At 41.6% G+C, this 20,748-nt stretch overlaps 1 protein-coding gene across 1 annotated transcript; it reads right to left on the bottom strand.

Annotated features, from left to right (window-relative positions):
• Nucleotides 1-15: 15 nt before the first annotated feature.
• Nucleotides 16-18,762, bottom strand: grm5a (glutamate receptor, metabotropic 5a). The gene is made up of 18 exons (XM_035179533.2): nucleotides 18,550-18,762; nucleotides 17,422-17,726; nucleotides 17,213-17,346; nucleotides 15,801-16,062; nucleotides 15,243-15,357; nucleotides 14,312-14,561; nucleotides 9,989-10,224; nucleotides 9,725-9,846; nucleotides 9,524-9,648; nucleotides 9,246-9,414; nucleotides 7,169-7,295; nucleotides 6,589-6,706; nucleotides 6,088-6,274; nucleotides 4,775-4,933; nucleotides 4,559-4,684; nucleotides 4,028-4,210; nucleotides 3,761-3,930; nucleotides 16-2,588 (listed from the first exon to the last, which is right to left on the bottom strand). The coding sequence occupies exons 2-18, from the start codon at nucleotides 17,647-17,649 to the stop codon at nucleotides 1,688-1,690; spliced, it is 3,612 nt and encodes a 1,203-aa protein (XP_035035424.2). The 5' UTR covers nucleotides 17,650-17,726; nucleotides 18,550-18,762; the 3' UTR covers nucleotides 16-1,687.
• Between the last annotated feature and the right edge of the window lie 1,986 nt (nucleotides 18,763-20,748).

A 20,748-nucleotide genomic window follows, 5' to 3' on the forward strand; every position in this document is an offset into this window, starting at 1 on the left:
AGACGGAGACAAACGTCCTCTGGAGATTATATTCGTGAACTATTGGCATCAAGCATCGTATGCACCTGCAAAAGTTTGACTGGCACAAGATTGCATGCAAATGTTTATAATGATGTCTACATTGAAAACCAGTAAAAAAAAACACTGCACATTTCAAAAAACATGAAAACATTCTTTCCTGTGTAAACATATAAAAAAACAAGGAAAGAAACCTGATAAACATAAATAATCCTGCTCCCATGTGACAATCAGAACATGGAAGATATAGAAGATGAAAACCTGCAAACCATTGAATCAATACTATCAATAATGCACATGGTCAGAGAGGCCCGAACTGTAGATGCAATATATAGTTAAAAAAAGAATTAATAATGGTCAGGCATAAGAAATGTCATTAAATATTATATCAAAAATAACAACCTCCATACACTGATATAAGAAAATTGTTGGATCAAATATAAAAACACCGAAATACATTAAAATTGTTGAAAATTAAAGTTATATTAACACAAAAATGAACTTAATTCATTTAGTTTTTCCGTTTTTTAAATTTGGTAAAGTATTTTCTTTTTTCACTGTGTGCCTCAAAAGGTTTTGGAGATCAAAGATCAAATAAAAAGCCAGAATGGAAACATTAGAAACATCTGGCACACATCCCCTTACCTCTCTCCTGAGACACATCAATACCACAAAGAGTATCTTTACCTTTTTTTCAACTATATCTATTCATCTTAACTGAACAATATAAAAAAAAAAGTAATTGATTACAAATATAACTCAAATCCTGACATCATGCAAACTAGAAACATGTGGCGCCGGCGGCCGACACATCCTGAGGTGGAAGATCATTTTGGTCCATTTCACACGAGGACACGTTATCGTACATTCATCTAAGTCATATGTAGAGAAAAGAATTAAAGAAGACGTCCAAGCAGTTCACGGATCAGACGATGTGGCGTCCATTCAGACAAACGTCTTACATGGGTTTCATTAGAATTGCTCCTTGATTTGCAAAACGCAGGATCTCCGTAAGCAGCTTGATACAAATGACGCTGAGTTCATCTTCCAGGATTGACAACAAATTAATGTTGCAGGGAAAATGCATCTTGTTTGACTTTCCAGGAAAAGTTATTCGAGCGGTTTTTCGTCAATGTCGATATCCAAACTGTCGCAAAACTCAAAATGCTTAGATCAAATTATCAGTAGTAAAAACATTAAATATGCAGAAAGTAAACAGCAATAATACAAAGAATAAAAACAATCTGCGTTCATGAGAATATTAATGCAAAATATACAAATTAAATACAACTACCCTTATCATTCTAAAACCTGCACTTTCCTAGAATAAATCAAAGAATCCAAAGTAACACTGAACTTAAAGATTTGGTAAACTTCCTCCACTTGTTATTGATCAACGTATTTTCTTTGGAATCTGAAAAGTTTAAAACAGAGTTAGAAACACGAGTCAAAAGTCTGTAAAATGCCCAATTGTTTTGTTCCGGTTCATCACTTGAAGATGTAAGACGAAACACTGACAGGTACTTTTCTTAAAAAATAACATTTTAAACATTCAGAATATTCAAATGTAGAAAGACAAGAGTTGGGTCCAGTCTGTTGTCGTCTCCTGGAGGTTGAAATACTCCAGTTGGAGGGTAAACGAGGGACTAGAGGTGCAGGACGAGCAGGTTTAGAGGGAGGACGAGCTCTGGCTGAAGTGTCTGAGCAGCAGCTGGTCGTATTCTGCCTCGGAGGCCGGGGACAGCGACGGGTCCGAGCTGCCGTCGGAGCTCAGAGATGAGTCTCTGAACGGGGAGGGGGGCGTCAGAGCCACCAGCTCCTCCATGTCCTTCGCTCGTCTGCTGCTCACACAAGTCCCGGCCAGGTGCTCGTAAATCTTAGCCGCTGGTCGGTTCTCGCAGAAAGTGGAAACAGCCGCTACCTCTGCGTAGGTGGTGACGGTGGAGGGGCCCTGCTTGCTCCTGGACGCCAGGTACTGAGGAGGGCCAGGGGCGGCATCTGGGTCTGCGGTGGTGGAATCAGGGGGGACGACGGCCCCCCCCGGCAGCATCATGGTGTTGAGCTCACTGATGTTGGCAGTGAATCGGTTGACCACGCAGCTGATTTGGTCCATGATGGTAACGCCCTGAGTTTGACCGCCAAGCAACCCCGTGCCGATGTCGCCCATGCCCACAGGTATGATGCTGATATCCCCACCATCCAGCAAACCTTGGCTGCCGTCCCCACCTCTTCTTCTGACCCCGGCAGCGTGCTCGGGTACGTACGTGGGTAAAGCTTGTGGCTCCTCTCCCCCCTGGAGACCCCTGGCCTTGGCTGCGTGCTGGCTGACGTTGAGCAGAGGGGACCGAGAGGGCGAGCAGGCGAAGGGCGGAGACACCAGTGGCTCCTCGTACTGCTCTTTGACGGTGGCGTCCACGGGTATATCTCCTCCTTTAGAGAAAGGCTTGATGATGGCCGTCTGGTTTGCCTCGACTGGGTCTTTCTTCTTGACGTGGAACGACATCCTCTTCCACAGGTTCGGTCGGTAGCTGCGCTCACTCTTTGTCCAAGTCACTGATTTCCCATTGGCACTAGGAAACGAAGAAGAGGAGGATAATTAGTTAATTATATGATACTGTTAACCCGCAAAATCCTTGAAGAGATAACTGTGTGTGTAGTTGCAGATGTGTTAACGCTGAGAAAAGAACCTCAACCATCTACCCTAAGGTCCATGTTCTACTTCTTTTTCTAAGTGTTTCTTCCATCCCCCCCATTCTATAATTTGCTTTCTGTGTAATTTTACATCTTCCTCCATTTTCCCTTCATCTTCCCTGGAAAGAGAAATCCTTGAAGGCAGCGGCTCTCCTGTGGGAGGACTTAACCCAAATGAGGAAACCGTTTCTCAGCTCAGGGAGCAGTTATTTTCTTGGCTTCACATTCAGCCTGTTGCCGTGGAACCAGCAGAGCTTTCATTTCTATACATGGGCCCATGGACAGAAACCATTAGAGGATGTGGGTGTACAGACTCTGTTTAGACTCTCAGTGCATAAGATAAGTAGTTAGACTGCCGTGTCTCTTTCTGTCTGCAGCTGTCCTCTCTTAGCTCTTTGTCCCCCTGTACCCGAAAATATACTTAATAGAGTCTGTCGCTACCGAAAACACTAGTATTCATCCTGATTACATGAATTTGGAGTAATTAACCCCAACCCTAACCCTAACCTTAACCCTAACCCTAACCTTAACCCTAACCCTATATAACCAGGAGTGTGTCTTTAAATCTTGATGTGGTTTTATACTATAGCATTTCTTTTTCTAGCACTTCAAAGATCACATGTGTTTTGTGTGGGTTTGTTTGTTTTTTAAAACACTATAACACTATCGTCGGCACTTTACCCATCTGTGTATATGTGTATATAATTGTCTCTGTTGGTCCTCATCGCTCCGAATAACACTAGATACTATCATCACTATTATTTATTTTTGCTGTTATATTGTTATTATTTATTTTCATATTAACATGCTTGATTTTTCTTATGTAACAGTCGTGGAGGAGGCCTCGGAAGTCAGTAGAGTTTTCTTCTGTTTATGGATTTTAACCAATCAATTGTTTTAATGAGGGACCTTAGAACCCCAACCGCACCCTGTAGAGAAAGAATGAACCTTATCCTGCTAAAGTTCTTTAATTTGTGTTTAAACAAATTAACCACAAAACCTAATGGAATTGTTCCAATGAGGAGGTAATTTAATTTACTCCCCCACATACCTCACGTCCTCCTGAGCAGAGCCACGACGTCGAAACAAGTTGGCCATGCTGCTGGAGGACTTGGTGGTCTTGGCAGCTTTTTTGGCGTCGCCTACGTGCATGCGCACCACCGTGGACGTCGTGAAAGCACTGCGGACGTTTTTCTCCGGCTTGGCGAGCATGATGTAAACCTAACCATGAAAATAACCAACACACAACCATCAGATCACACGTGAAGACACCAAAGAGATGATTGGGACTCTGTAAGAACATATTTTCTTTTCTTACCTTCGGGACAAACATGCAGCAGAGAGCCACGGTGGCGCTGAGGCTGACGCTGAAGCACATGGTGATGATCTTGTAGTTGGAGCCAAAGTAAATGGGGACAAAGGCCAGCCAGATGATGCAGGTGGTGTACATGGTGAAGGCAATATACTTGGCCTCGTTAAAATTAGCCGGCACATTACGAGTCTGTGGGAGAAAAGGAGGAATTACGTTTTTTAAAGCAGCGTCAAATGAAGCAGAAAGAAAAGACTAGAAAGAGCCTCAAGGTCAAACAGTCCCCTAATGAAAATGCACTTAAATTCACTAGATCTGCACCAAATTGCACAAACTGATAAATACCAGTCCCTTAAATATGCCTGATTTACTTTTTTCATCATGATCCATGAATCCTTCTCTGAGAAATCAAGGAAAACGTTGAAAATACCACATCTCACATCCATCCACCAATTGTTGTGGAAATCTATCCAGTAGTTTTTGTGAAAGTACATAATGGGACAGGTTGTGTTTTATTAACCGATGCAATGCTGCCGTTACCTTGAAGGCATAGAAGGTGCAGCTGAGGATGAGCAGCCCATTGTAGCCCAGCGGCGCCACCACCCCCACAGTGGTCAGATTGCAGATCAGGTGCACCTCTCGGATACTGGGGTAGTCGAAGATCACCTGACGGGAGACACGGGTCATTCTACGTGTATAACATACATGTAAGTGAACATATACCCAACACACACACAGACACACACACATACAGACCTGTGGTGGCTCTATGACGAGAAGAGCCACAATAATCCCCAGCTGAAGCAGGATGAGTAGGAAGGCGATGACCAACTGTGCGCAGGCGGACATGAAGCGAGGTTTCTTGGTGCAGATCTTCTTCTTGCTGCCTGCCAGGATCCGTGCTATACGGTTGGTCTGGGTATAAATAGATCAAATGGTTATGCTGGTAGGCGTCACTTATAATACAGCTCGCTGTGATTCATAACAGCAGTCCCCCCTTTTTGTCCGTCCTCAGATCTTAAACATCAACCTCAGCCCACACACAGATACGTTTATCATGCCTTCCCTTTACAGCTGGACATCACCCAATCTCTGACAGGAGCTCCTCTGCTCCTGCTCTTCTCCTCAGATGCCCTTCTCCTCATGGTTTAAGGTTATGGACATTGACGACCACTAGATGTCGGACTAGAGCAATCGCATATTGGACCAAAACAAATGCTTTGTTAGTTGTAAAGGAACAGGAGGGACTCAGCTTTTTGGGTATATTAATGTTTAAAATATCATAATAGAGCCTGAAAAACACGAAATAACAACAATAATAATGCTAATAATACGTTTTTTAATATATATATTTCTCATATTATCACTCAGAGGCTGATTTGAGCAGCGCACTCGCTCCTCAGACAAAGGCACTGACATATACTGTAGTAAACTATAGTTTTCTACCTCCACCTCCTCTGTAACTATGTGTGATGAAATATATGAATCATCTTCAGCAGCTACAGTCACAGAACATTTTGCACTCCTGTTCTGCCGACCGCTGAACCCTCTTTTCAAGAGCATCTTGATCCCAACATCCTGTTTCACGTGGAATACGTCAGAAAATAAAACATGTTTAATCAAACCTTTAATGAAAGCGGGTCTAGATGACTTTTCACTTTGTGGAGTAGTTTTAAACTCTGTGACCTTTTAAAAGTTTAAATCATCCCATGTTCAGTTTTCTATTAAATACAGAGGATTTCTCCACAGGGTCATTGTCCATGTACAAAAATAGATTTGATTTGCAATGAAAACGTGTTCTTCTATTTTATATTGTAAATATAATCTGTATTTATTTTCCCGTTATACTAGTATATGTCAAATTTTCTCTTGAATACTATAATATATAACTTATATTGATGATTTAGCATAAAAGCAATAAGTGGATTTTATTTACCATTACAGTTAAACCAAACTAAACTAAAACTAAAAGAAAACTCAATTCAAATGAAGCTGATATTGAAACTAAATGACTCGAAATGTTGAACGTTTGTTTCTCTGTCTCGTAACGACACAGAGACGGGCAGCACCTTGGTGACCAGGGCGGAGTAGCTCATGGCCGGGGACAGGCCGATGCCGAGCCGCTGCAGGTAGCAGTAGATGATGTGGGGCTTGGCGATGAGGCTGAAGGTGCACAGGTAGCCCAGACATATTCCAGCCAGGATGATGTAGCAGAGCTCACGACTGGACGACTTGACCACGGGAGTGTCCCAAAATCTACAGAGTGAGGAAAAGTCAATCTACTGCAGATCAGAAGAGTAATTGGAGCAGTACAAAAAGCTCAAGTTTTGCCTTCAAAGTGCCACAAATTTCTTGTTGTACAAAACCATTTGGAAAAGACATGAAAAAACATATAATATTACTATTTTAAACCTTGAAACATCAGCTTCAGAATGAGTAGCTCAGTTAAAAAGACTTAGAAGTGATTAAAAACCAAAGCTTATCTCCAATATTCAGCAGGAAACTTTAAAAATATGAAGAATTCGTTGATTTTTAAGTTCACTGTGAGTAAAGCTGTTGGCTATAATTACTTGATAAATACTGAGGTAACAAAAAGTGTAGCCATGAGGCCCAGACAGGAGAAGACCACCGCAGCGATGGGCTCTGGATCCCCCCACCGCACGTACTGCACCTGGATCCGCTCACAACCTTCAGGGATACGGAGAGAAAACAACACACAGAAAAGGTTCAAGCAAACTTTTGATTGGCTCTGAAAGTTTGATAGTGAAAGGATGTGTATTCATAAGACAGTATTTACTGTAAAATGCAAAGAATAATTTAATCATTATGTGTAAAACCTTCAGTGTGTGGGCTCATCAGAAGTGAAGCAAATTTATAGCGAAACATTAAAAGAGATCTGCAAAATGGAAAACTGCTGTTCTCAAAATACAAACCTCAAAATACAAACCAAAAAAGGTGTTTAAGCATGAGATACTTAATAGTAGGAATATATTTACAGTATATACACAACATATGTTTGTTTCTAAAAGGGGAGGAGAGGGGTTTCAAATAGTTTTTTCGTAGATTCTGGAGTTAAGAAATCTAAGCTTTGGCCAAATCCTGAATTGTGGCAGGAGACCTTGTTACCGGGGACATAAGGAAAGTGTTTACCGGTGAGGTCGTCTGTCGGCCAGGAGCCCAGGACACAGGCACGACAAGTGTACTCGTCAAACACAAACTCATTGTCCTTGCAGGGAGTGCAGGTCCAGCAGCAGCTCACCTCTCCTTTACGGATCACCTGGACGCACACACACACACACACACACACACACACACACACACACACACACACACACACACACACACACACACACACACACACACACACACACACACACTCAGTAACATGAAGGGGCAGAAAGGTCTCAAAGCTCCAATGGCCCTCTTCTGTAGCTAATCTTACACTGTGTTCGCCCTGTAAGCAGAGAGATGAGGATTTCCTCGTCAGGGGATCAGAGGAGGAAGAGGGTTTATACTGTAGAATCTCACTGGACCTCATTAGTGAGAAGAAAGTACCTTTGCCTCAGCAGAGCTTCACTGGAGATGTACAGTATGAACTAAGTTATTTTCACATGGAACTGTAATTTCTGTCGACCTTACACGTGTGTTAATGATGATCGTGCACATCAGTACATCTGATCTCCAGGGCAACGTGAATCCGGTTTTATTACGCTTTTTACTGCTGATGTCTTTTATCATTGAAATGCAAAACGTATTAAATGAATAAATTTAGGGAGAGAATAGGAGAGGTTATGTTTATTACTTTATTTATTTACCTGTCTATCAATTCCCCAATGTAATTATGTCTAATGCCACAGAAAGAGGTGCTTTTTAAACAACGTGAAAAAATAAAGCTTAAAAATAGAATCATCTTTTTAAGAAAGTAACTACTGCGTTTAAGTACAACTTTGTAGTTAGTATTCCATTTCGGAGTAACTGTAAATACAGTATAGTGTTCCACAGATACAGATAATACTCACTTTAGCGATTCATATTTCAAAAAGTATAATGTCCACAGAAAATATGACACACTCCACCTCAACCAACTTCCACAAAAATGCAGTTTGCATATTATAATATCAGTTATAATTATGCAGTGTTATAATAAATTACTTTTTTTTTAACTTACTGCCCTTATTTGTTACTGTGGAACAGTCTCCCTTCCCACATTATCAATAATTATACATCTAATTTAAAGGATTCCCTTTTTAATCTTGCTTTAAATTCAGCATCATTATATAATTTTATTTTTGTATATTGTCTTCTGTGTTTTTGATTTATCTTTCTCTTCATACATACTCGTCTTTGTTTTTCCTTCGCTATGATTGTAAAGCACATTGCCTCAACTCCTGTGCTTTGACTCTGATGAAGAAAATAGGAAACGGAGTGATGGTGTTATTGGGTATTACAGGGCTGTGGTGTCTGTCCTGAACTTATGGGCTCGCAGATCTTCTCCAAACCTTACAAGCCTGGAGTTTTGAATTCCCTTCAAGTTGTCACTTCGCAGGGAGACGTTGTGACGTGTGTGGGGTCGGTTTAATGTTTGAGACTTTCGGGATGATGAGGAGGAGACAGGCCATTCTCTGAGATGTTGAGAGGCTGAAGGGAGTTAGAGGAGCCCAGATGGGAGATGATGAAAGTCTGAACAAAGAGGTTCACTCAGTCCCCCCGTGGAAAACTCAAAGATCTGATTGGACCCATGTTGAGGTTTTAACCAAGTGGGATCTGTGTGGGTCCTGTTTGATATATTCACTGGTGTAAGAAACCACGTGTTGGAGATTATCACAGAAACTGCATCTATCCATCCATCATCCATCCATTATCTATACATCTATCCTTTTGAGGATGGAAAGCTGATGAGATCTATTTTTATTTGCATGGCTTTATTTTAAATTTGATTACAATTTTTATATATTAAGTAACAATTATGATAAAATACCCTATTTCTAATTGTTTATCAAATTCTTTCAATTTCTGTAAATCATCACATCGTTGTCTTGCACCCCCCTGGAGGTACCAACTCCTAGTTTGGGAACCACTGATTTAGATAATGTCTAATTTATGCTCTATTGTTTGCATGCAAATATAATTATATGTTCTGTTACCACTGTCACTTAAATGATTTCAACTACGTTGTTGATTTTGCATCACATTTATCCCAGCAATGAAAAGCTCTGTGCACACGTACCTTGATCTGTGCCTTCTGGCAGGGCTCCGAGCAGACTGACTGGATGAACTCGCTGTTGTTGCTCCAGATTTCCTCATCATTCATCTTTAAGCCGCCTTGATCCCAGCTCCCCACGTGGATGTAAGAATACTCATCCTCGCCGATGTGCTTGAAGTTCATGATTTCATACCTGAGGCACATGAACCCGGTTTGCATGAGACAGCACATGCACACCTTCAATGTTTCTTTCTACTTCTTAATTTCCTTTTCTTTTCCTCCTCCCCCAGTACAATCCTCACCTGCCCGGAGAGTCTCCGTTCTGGTCAAAGAGGATGATCTCCCCGGAAACACCAGTAAAGTTGGTTTTCATCAGGAAATCCAGCAGCTTGCGGCCATCGATGGGCCTCATGGACTCACATAAACCCTGGAGAAAAGTCACAAAGTCAATACTTTCATGCTCAATGTGAAACCACAAATGTGCCTGATATTTACCATCATACCTTATATCCTGGACAGAGAGATTGCTGCATGGCATGTAGGCCGTACGCCATGGAATAGATGGCATTAATGACAAAGCCCATCTTGGTGTCTTGGGCATACTGATGACGCAGAGACTCTCTCCCTGTGGAGAACAGAGACCTGCTCATAAGAAGAAACCAATCACCACAGTCTGTGTAATCTAGATTAATAGTGAAACCCTTTAAAACAGACTGGATGACGTGTGAAACGTGCATGAGGACATGTGATCTCTGTGTTGTACTAACAGGTGCAGGTGCGGTTGAACGCGGTGTTCTCCAGCGGATGACCCCTCAGCCTGCACTGGAAGCGGTGCTGCCAGAACTCAGGGAACCAGGGGTTCCTCTGGTTGGCGTCCGGCTTCAGGTTCAGGTAATAATCATCGAACCAGGTCACGTAGGCAGACTTTAGCTTGATGGTGATTCCGCCAGCTGCCTCCCTCTGGTATCCGTCTGTGACGTCGTACCGGTCGGCCCAGCCGTCACTGCCCAGGAGGAGGAGAGAGGCAGAGACAGAAAAAGATGCAGCAGGTTATTAGAGTCAGGATTTTTATTTCTCTAAATCTATTGATTAAATCTGCCATTTAAATTAATTGCTTAAACATCTTGCAGTACTGCAGCCCACACAAAGACTTAGACAACACTGTCGCCTCAGCATGACTTGAGGAAAATTATGGTTATTTTATAAGAAACAGTTTGTAAAGCAGACACAGATAAAGAAACAATAAAAATCTACAACTGATAATGACCATTAGAACATAAACATGTTTTTAAGGTCTCTCTCAGATTTCTTTCATTGCTCACATCGCCAAGTGAACCTGGAAATACAGGAGAGACCTCAGAGCTGAAGAGTGGAAACATCATCAGGATTATGAAGTTGAACTTTCACCTCCGATCTGACACTGTGTTTATACCTGGTTCACAATTAAGTTTCAAAAAGCATATTATTTTTTGCAGTTTTCCAGGGATTGTCCACTGAGCACCACTCTAATGGTTTTATAAAATAAAAGTGGCACTTTGCCTGTTATGGTGGTGAATCCTTTATGTGGCCGGCTGTAAAATGTCCTAGTTGGTGCTTATGATAATCTGTTATAACAATATGCAGTATAATGTACTGGAGGTGGCAGGTGGTACCTTATAAAATGAACGTAATGAAGAGTCCCAGTAGAATAATCGCACTCTCAGGTTGATAAAAATAAAAAGTATTTGCCCACATATCCAACCTGAAGAACTGTTGAGTGGAAATGTTTAATTACGTTCATGTGCAGAGATAATTTGTGATAAACCTCCAGGGATCAGAGGTCGATGAAGCTGAGAGAACTGGGCTCGTCGGGACAGAGAGACCTGCTGTGTCTTTTAAAACTGTGTTGAGTTGTATGATTGTTTAAATATGTATCACTTCCACAGTCACATAACTTCAGCTTGTGTCTGACTGTGGATTATTAGATCTCTGTCGGCTCATTATCTGTGAGGTCCATTGAGACGCTGCTGTAAAGAAGAACATATGGATTCGCTTTACTTTGAAAATAGGACTAAATTAGAAATGATAAATGTATGATTGATTATTAAGTTTGCAGAAAAGCAGTTTGCTACAACACCTTCTGACGAGAGTTACACTCTGATTCCTAACAAACCAGACAAACACCAACAGCGTCTGCAGACATCTGATCTGCTGCTTATTCAAAAACACCGTGGGCTCGGATCCAATAAGCTGTGATCAGTGAACCGTCTGAAAAGGTTTCTGTTCCGTCTATTATTACCTCTCCCTCCGGACACTGGTCTACAATCAACCCAAACAGAAGTGTGATTACACCTCCACACATGTGCACACATGTAAACACGCTCACCTCACTGACACACACAATCGCACTCTTCTATTTCTGACCGACAAAGGGAGAAAAAAAAGCATAAGAAGTCGGTTTTTTTTAAACTTCGCTAAGCGAGCCAGAGTTACACAACAGCAGCGTGGGTGTTTCGTGATGCCGGGTTGAGGTAGGAGATCATTTCATAACACATCCTTAGAGGAGCGAGCGCAGAAACTGAACGCTGGCATAAAAAAGGCAGGGCTGGATATGAAAAGCATGGAGGGCTTTGACTCGGGATAGTTTGAATCACTCCAGAACGAGAGCTCGGAAACCCACACAGCGACCTGGGAGGGCAGCGTGCTGGAGATGCAGCTCCACCACCTACGAGCCTGAAGACACACAAGGGCTCTCGTTTCAACTCGTATGCCACAATAATAGTTGCATTTCCATCTGAGTGGACACTCTACAGCCCTGCAGCGCCTGGACCAGCGTCCGTTTTCTAAAATGAACCAAAATATCAAAGGAGAAACAATGAAACAGTTGTCTGAACGGAAGAGAGGAAACGCGTTCCCACGACCTGCGATACCTCGGTTGCTGTGTTTCCGACAAAGTCAGGTGAGCACAAATGAAAGCGCTCAGGTGGGAAGCCGCTGGGGGATCATGCTGCTTTATTTGAAGCTCAAAAAATGTAGTTGGTTTGGAGAAGGGCTCGGATACACACCACAGTGTAAACCCTGCAGAGGAGTGGAGCTGGTCAATGTAGGTAGAGAGGGAAAAGGATGGAGTGGAAATAACTTGAATTTAGAAGGTCACTCAGGGAGCAGATACCTCTGCTGAGGCCCAACAGTCCCAATATTATCAAATTCAAATTCACCAGTTCTAGATATTTGTTTGGATCCACACTCGTAAATATGCTCCAGGAATTATTCTGTGTCACAATGTTAAAGAACGTGAACAATCTGCCCCTGATCCAGATTCACACCTGAATTTAATGTTTATATCGATATCTAGCAGGTATATAGTTGGTACAATGTTCACTGAGGTTTTCCAATTAGCTTTAAAACACAGCAAAAAGGTTTAAGAGCCAATTTGGATTCAAGTCAGGATGGTTGATCTTCTGAGGACCACGAATTTCTACACAGCATGATAATAGCATCCAACCAATAGCTGTAAAGACTGGATCTAAGTGCTCGACCATGCACCATCCCCCGAGCCACATACCGCTTACAACAGGGTAATAACAGAAAGAGGGGAACGCTCATGTGTGACCAACATATTATAGCCTAAGCCTCATGCAGCATCTTCGCTCTGAGGCATAATTCTCAAAGAAATCTTTATTTTCTCAGTTGATTTCTATGTAAAAAACACATCATCTGCTCCCTCAGATACCTCGACTCTCTCTTTCTATAAGTGGAAGCTCAGAATACACCACATGAACACATACATATATATATCACACATCCTCCAGGCTGACACGGTTTGTGCAGGTAACAAACTGGATTAACAAGAAAGACGAAGCAGCCAACACACTGAGGTCAGAACTCAGTGATCGTGTCAGTGCACGTGCATCAAAATGAGACATGCACTGTATGAACCACCTCCACGGCACAACTCAAACCTTATAACCCTTCGTCTTTATCTACACAGCTTTACAAATCGACAATGATTCATAACATATATATTATTATACATGAATATGGATTACAGAGCTTGTTTTTTTTAGAGCTTTTTTTGTGTAATATGTAGTTCAAGGTTATTTCCTGTTTCCTGCTGTCAGATTTGAGCGACAGCCTACATATGTGGCTCCTAATGAGGAAAGGCATTTATAGAACAGCATGCAGGGAGGAGAGCGAGCCAGAGAGCTAAACCTTAAAATAAAACCTTATTCTCAGAGAGGCTGAGTCCTCCTGATAAATCAACCCCCTCTTATTTTCCTTCCCTCATGTTTTTAATTGCATACGTTCTCTCCTGCACATTATGCCCAGTCGTTAACATGCTCTCTGTTTAAAGTAACATAGGAATGAGCCAATACATAGCATGCAAGCATTTGAACTGGGGTATTTCCACAATGTCATATTCTGAAGGATGGAGTGGGATGTTGCACATAATCACATTCTTATAGACCATCCCTGCTTTATCTATTAACTGTGACCTATGACTTTATATGACGTCCAGCTAGACCTCGTTTTCTTGAGTGTAATGTAAGAACTTCCAATAACACTATTAATATTGATTCATGATTAATTTACTGTATTTATCTCCATAATCGATCCGATTTTGGGCGTGAATATGCCTGAAAATGAGTTTTCTTGGTGAAAAATATTCTTGCAGACGAGACTCAGCTGCTCTAATAAAAGATCTGCATGAGTGAACAGTATTTGGAGCAGTAAATAAACACAGAGCAGCCTAAAGTAGTTTTTCTCAATAACAAATGGTAATAATAATCTCATTTAATCTGATTTCATGATAATGACATAGTGTTACTGTCATATAAATACAAAAGGAGTTCTTGAAAAAATACCTTGAGTTTCCTGGATCACCGTGAAGTCGAGGGATGCGATGAAGATGATAACAAGGATGATGATGAGAGGAAAAAGATGGCTGCCATGACAACAAACACACCTTGTCTGACCTTGTCAAGCATCTGAAGAAAGTCTGGATCGAAAATCAATGCATGACACTGAAACCCCTGATGCACAAATCATTTAGACGTCTTGTAATCACAGCAAAAAGAAATGCACTTATGATACGAAGATTCGCTTCTCACCTTCCAACCAGCAGAAACTCTCCCACCAGGCCCTGTCGCCTCATGGCCATGAGAATCCCCCGGACCGTCATGCCCTCGCAGAAGCAGGCCACCACCCTGGCTTTGGGCAGGTGGGCTCGTAGTTTCTGCAGCAGCTTGTCGAAGCTCCGTTCCCCTGCGTTGCTGTAAATCTTGTCCGAGTGGGCGATGCAGATTCCTTCCTTAGCTGCCATGTCTTTAAAGGCCTCCATACCGCTCTCTCCATAGTTACCTATGGACGGAAATGGATTGTTGGTCATATACACAATCCCCCAGTGTATTGTTACCTTGTGCTTTAGAATTTAAAATTAAAAACACAAACTGCACACACGGACACAGGACAATCGAATACACAGATGTAATGCAGCCCAGCACTGGAGAATCTGATGATTTAGTCTCTGTTATGGGAACTGTCAGGGGGGAGACTCCTCTGTTTTTGCTGGAAATGAGGTCACCTAGTTTCTGTGGCTTTGCAAGTTTACTCTCAGTCTCAGCACGATGCTGTTTGAGGCATCGTTTTCACTACTTCATGTGAGTTTCACTCCCATATGTGACTTGCTTTCTTAAATCATAACAGAGCCCCAATTTCTTTTACACTCTAATTGTACCTCAATTCATCTCCCTCTGACTGATGATGCAGCCGTTTCTGACTTCATTATAAATATTGGTTGATATTTATTTCCTCCCTTCTGAAAATCCTTTTTACCTGAAGGCGATATCTGTTTCTTTGAGGTAAGAATTGAAGATCAGACTTATATCTCCATATGAAAATATGACAAATATAACAAATGTCAAATAGGGTAACTGTTCTTTTAAATGATGACAAATTTAAAGCAGCAAAACACCTACACACACACACACACACACACACACACACACACACACACACACACACACACACACACAGTATTACCCTCTGTGTGTATTGCGGACACGTAGCTCCAGTTGTATCTCTTGACGATGTCCACCATGGCTCTGGCTTGTTGCATGTCTGAAGGCACCACCCTCATGAAATATTTAAACAGGCTCTGTGGGGACAAATTGACATGTTCATGTGGACGGATGGATGGATGGATGGATGATAGATGCATGGATGGATTAATGGATGGATGGATGGATGGATGGATGGATGGATGGATTAAAAGATGGATGGATGATGGATGATGGATGATGGATGATGGATGATGGATGATGGATGATGGATGATGGATGATGGATGTTGTTCGAATGATGATGGATGGATGGATGGATGGATGGATGGATGGATGATGATGGATGGATGGATGGATGGATGGAAGGATGGATGGATGGATGATGGATGGAAAGATGGAAAGATGGAAAGATGGATGGATGATGGATTATGGATGTATTTTTGCTGTTAAGGCTTTTGCGTTGCTTGTGAAGACATGTTTGCAACCATGTAATTAAATGTAAAAGGTTCAAATGTTTGATGTTCATGCTCTCGTCCTACCTTGTCACTCAGATCCATGCTGGTGGCGGAGTAGGCGATCTGTGGGATGTTGAAGAGCTGGAGGAGGTTTTGCACCTGGATGGCCACGGAGCTGGACCCTGGTCCGATCAGACCCACGATGGGCTTCTTCCCCTGGGGCAGCGAGCTCCCTGCCTCTGCAACACACTTGCTCTGGCTCTCCTCCTCCTCGTTGGACACCAGAGTGTCCCGAATAAACTCGATGCTCTGCTCCAGAGCCACAGCAGAGTGCCAGCACGAGTCCCTGGTGTGGGCAGATTAAGTTCACGTTGTTGTCTTGGCGAGCAAGGCGGGAATAAGAGGTGATGATCGCCTGGAGACGCCAGTTGGATGCTCACACAGCCTGTGCCTCATGCTTTTGAAAAATCCACTTAAATTTGAGTACATATAACTCTGTAATTACCTCAGCCAAGGTGGTTATGTTTTACTGTCTGTTTGTTTGTTGGTTGGTTTGTTCGGAATCAAGTTTATGCAAAAACTACTCTGGATCCACATATAAAGATTTACTCTATTTGCTTGATTTTCACCCAGAAAGGGCCAAAACTACTCAATGGATTTCTATAAGACTTGGTCGAAGGAGGGGACACGGGTCAAGGAAGAAGCAATTAAATGTATGTGAGTATCTTTCTAGTTTCATCAGGGTGAGTGAATCAAATCAAGCTTGAATGTTTCAAAGTATTTTAGTTAAAAAATCCCTTTTTGTGTCAAGAGACTTCCTGGTAATTAGGTTTGTAGACAGAGCATAAACCAGCAATGTCAGCCTCCATATTAGCTTCAGCTGAACTTTAAAATGACTTTTGTAGACAACATGTGGTCCCTCGATTCTAAAAGCTTGGCTCAATCAGCCCTCAGCCATCGACTCCTCCAACACACACCCTATAGGTTATAGAATTATGCTTTTTAAGGCGATATCTCCTCCCGTCCTTTTGCCTGTGTCTGACATTCAGATTTACTGCCTCTCTGGTTTGCACAACATGTAGTTTCGTGTCGTGTCTTGTGTCCTGATTCCTGCAGCCACTGTTCGGTCTGCAGTCAGCGATCTTCAGTGGAAGATTGCCTCCAATCTGTCCTCCCCTGCTGCCGACTGCCACCTCCCCCATTTACTCCCAGACCCTCGGCTCATTAATAGCTCTATAAACACTCCGTCTGTCTTATTGTGTCTCGTTCTCGTACGAATCACAAACACCCTCAGTCTCACAGAATTTAACACCCAATTAAAGCAACATTTCTTCATATTATTTGACTATGTAAAATAAATCTTGATGTGCCAGTTATCACAGCTTTTTATATGTTTTAGAGAGAAACAAAACCAATGGACCTCAGTGCATGGTTGGGAATTAAATTAAAATGCACACATAATGTATCATGATATGATTGTGTGATTGGTGTCTGACCTGATCTCGCAGCCCAAGGTGATATTGGGGAGGATAGTGGGGTCTGCATTGATTCGATCCAGCGTGTTCATCATGGCCTCGACTCTCTGGATCCCATACTGCTCCCTCACCGCACCACACTTCCGCTCGTGGACCTGAGCGAAATGTAACGCGTATATTTATCACGTGGACACAAGGAGAAAGCGATCAAACATAAACCCAGCATGTACCTTATCTGCAGGTGGTTGGTGGTGCACTGAGAACAGAGCTCCTATAATGATGTCGCCGGGGATGTGTGCCAGCACCCGTCTCTCTGTGTTCTGGCCGTTGACCCCAACCCGCTCCTTCAGGCCGAGCCAGCTCAGATCAGACCCCAGCAGCACGACCACCGCCAACAGCCTGACATGAAACCCTGGTCCGCTCCCCATCCTCGTGTTGCTCCTCACACCTCCTGCCATCCTCTCACAGCTGAGGTTCTGATGAATGGGATGTCTTTGGCGTGGTGCTTGTAGTTCCAGGGGTAAAGGTTCGATTCCTGCCGCAAAAGGATCGGGATGGGAAGTGAATGGGCTCAGTGTTTTTTCAGGAATTGCTCATAGGCAACTGGAATTGCTTGTGCAGACTATAGCAAGTCTGATAATCTTTACAGGTAAACTCACTGTATCATTCACAATCAATCACAACCAATCACGATCAATGCACAATGCACTAAGCAGTGGCGGATCTAGGATTTTTCTAAATCAGGGGCCATAAAGGGGCCACTGAGGGGGGGCAATTACATGTCCAACATCCATGCACAATTCCTGATTGAGCTAGTTGCACATTTAAGTCATTCGGTGTTTAATGTTAGCTCCACAGTTTTGAGCAAAGAAACACATCATTAGATATATTTAGAAAATTGCTCCTTGTTCGAGCACATTGTGTTCTTCAAAACGTGGTTGTAAATCAGAAAATAAATTATCATAAATTATCATAAATTGTCATATTTATTGTTAGTAAGTGTTTTTTTAACGATTTCTGACAGAACAGGGGCCAATCAGATTTTCAGCTGGGGCCAGTGCCCCCCCTGGCCTCGCCCCTGGATCCGCCCCTGACACTAAGAAGTCCATTTCAGCCAAGTTGATATTTCAAGTGAAATGATAAAATATTTAGAATTTTAGGAAAAGAAGACACTGATATTGACAAATCCTCCTCCTACAAGAAAATGATTTCAAGTTGCTGCCATGGTGATGAAATGATGTTGCAGCAGCATCGTGCCACTTGGGTGAAATCGATGAATGCATTAACGATCCATATATGAAGCTCACTTATAAAGTCATCATCGTGCGCTTCACATTATTCAACGAACTTGATCCTACCTGTTTTCAGCCAGTTGCCTCGCAGGTGTCATTCCTTCTGAGAGCGTCTCCATCACTGAGGAGAAGAAACGCTCCGGCTGCAGCGCTCTCTCTCTCTGCAGCTCAGCCTGGTGCCTGGCTACAGCAAACTGCAAATAGCAGCAGATGATATAGTCCGTTATTGGAACATGTTACTTACTGACGCACACGGCTGCCCCCCCTCCCTCCTCTCTCTCCTCCTCCTCCCCCTCGTCCTCCTCCTCATCCTCCTCCTCCTCCTCCTAAACAGTGGAAAGCGTGCAGCAGCCACAGCGACTGCATCTGTGAAAAGCTCCATGAGGCGAAACCACAAAGACACATTGTAGAGTATGAGGAGAATAACACAAATATGTGAGGAAGCAAATGAAGAATAAAGGGTGAGAATGGATATAATTAAATGTCAACAACAATTTTTTCTGTTTTTTTTAATAATTATTTTTTTACTGTTTTGTTGTGACCCCAATTCTTTTTTGACTCACGCTTTTAGTGACGTATAATAACATTTATTTACATTTATTTACAAGAAACTAAGGCAGTATTTACGGTATCTACAGGTTGACAAACTGTATTTACATGTGATAATTGCAGTAAGCAAAAATATATTCTTTTAATTCTTTGCACTTTCAATGTGCATGTGGATCATTTGAAACGTTTTTGCGTTGTTTGTTTATTTATTTATTTATTTTTTAAACATTTTTTAAAACATTTTCTTAAATTCCCCGGAGAATAATTTATAAAACAAATATCTGTTATCAAGCAGATTTAAAAGTACAGAAGAGAACCAGGGCCACACATAAGAAAAAAACAATCAAGTATAAAGTCAGAACGTTGAACATACATTTTAATTAAATCAGAAAATCAATATTAAGAATAATGTCGAGATGCTGAGAATAAACTTGATATTTCACGATTAAAGTTGAACCTTTAAGATTACATATTAAACTACTAACATTGTGTGGATCAGCTGATGGAAACGTTCTTCATAATCAAGCTTTGTAACAAGGAAATTCTTTATCTTTGAGTGCATTGAAGCAGTGGATTTTTCTTTATGTGGATTAAGATGAATCATCAGATTAAGACTTCAGTCGTTTGTAAACTTGCAATCAGAAGGGAAAGTACCATTTAACATCCAGTTTCAATATGTCCAGTAAAGAGAGAGAGTCCCACCACTGTCACTTTCAAATCCAAATGGTAAAACTGTAGAGACATGTTATTCTGAGGCTGACCCTCCTGTGCTCCAGGTTGATTTGACCCTTTCTACTGTTTATAATCTAAAAACATAAACTCTACATCTACTCAGCTCGATGCATCATGGCTTTTCATTAAATCTGCCGCTGCCGTCTGTTTGCTCAAAGACACATGGTTCGGGTCAAATGGAAAATAACAGAGACCACAAGATGGAATGAGATTTTAAAATAAATTGTACTTTCATGCACCTCCAGTGAATCGCTGCCCTTCTTTGCTGTAGGTCACAACGATCCAGAACATCATCAAAGGTCTGTATGTTATTGTGTGTGTAAAAAAAAAAAAAAGGATTGTAACGTCATAAAGATCAAGCGATAAGATGAAAAGCAGTAGATCTTTGTCGTAAGTATCAAAGGACAAACTCGTGATTTGGAAATATGTTCGATTTTAAATATTGTTAATAAAATTTGTTTACAAGTCTATGCACAGTCCATGTTTTTATTAACTTTAATATCCCTCATTTTATTAATATATTACGTTTCGTAGCATGAGTTCTTGTTATGCATGTTTTCAATTGCACATGTCAATATAAGAGTGACCTTAATGATGTTTCTATGAACATGAATATTCTCTTTTCTCTCTTTTCTCTGTCCCTGTTAAATGAATTAACAAATAATTGTACACGATTTGATACAACTATGGAATCAAATATGTTTATGAACAAGTTAGAAAATGCTCTACAGGTGTAGTTCAGCTGATTTAGTGTAATATCCTGTTTTAACTTAGAGAACATACAACACAGGTACAACAAATCCATCTATCGTCTACATCACTGTGATTCATTTACATTTAATGGTTTCATCCGAGATCTGTTGACGCTCCAGATATGATCAGATATGTGAGAGGTTTCTTAGAAAGCTCCCAACAAAGTCACATTTGGATTATTAAGAATGATAAGAATGCTTTTCACTAAGACCCGTGATGCAACAACAAAAA

The sequence above is a fragment of the Hippoglossus stenolepis genome, chromosome 15 (genome assembly GCF_022539355.2).
Source record: "Hippoglossus stenolepis isolate QCI-W04-F060 chromosome 15, HSTE1.2, whole genome shotgun sequence".
Classification (NCBI taxonomy): Eukaryota; Metazoa; Chordata; class Actinopteri; order Pleuronectiformes; family Pleuronectidae; genus Hippoglossus; species Hippoglossus stenolepis.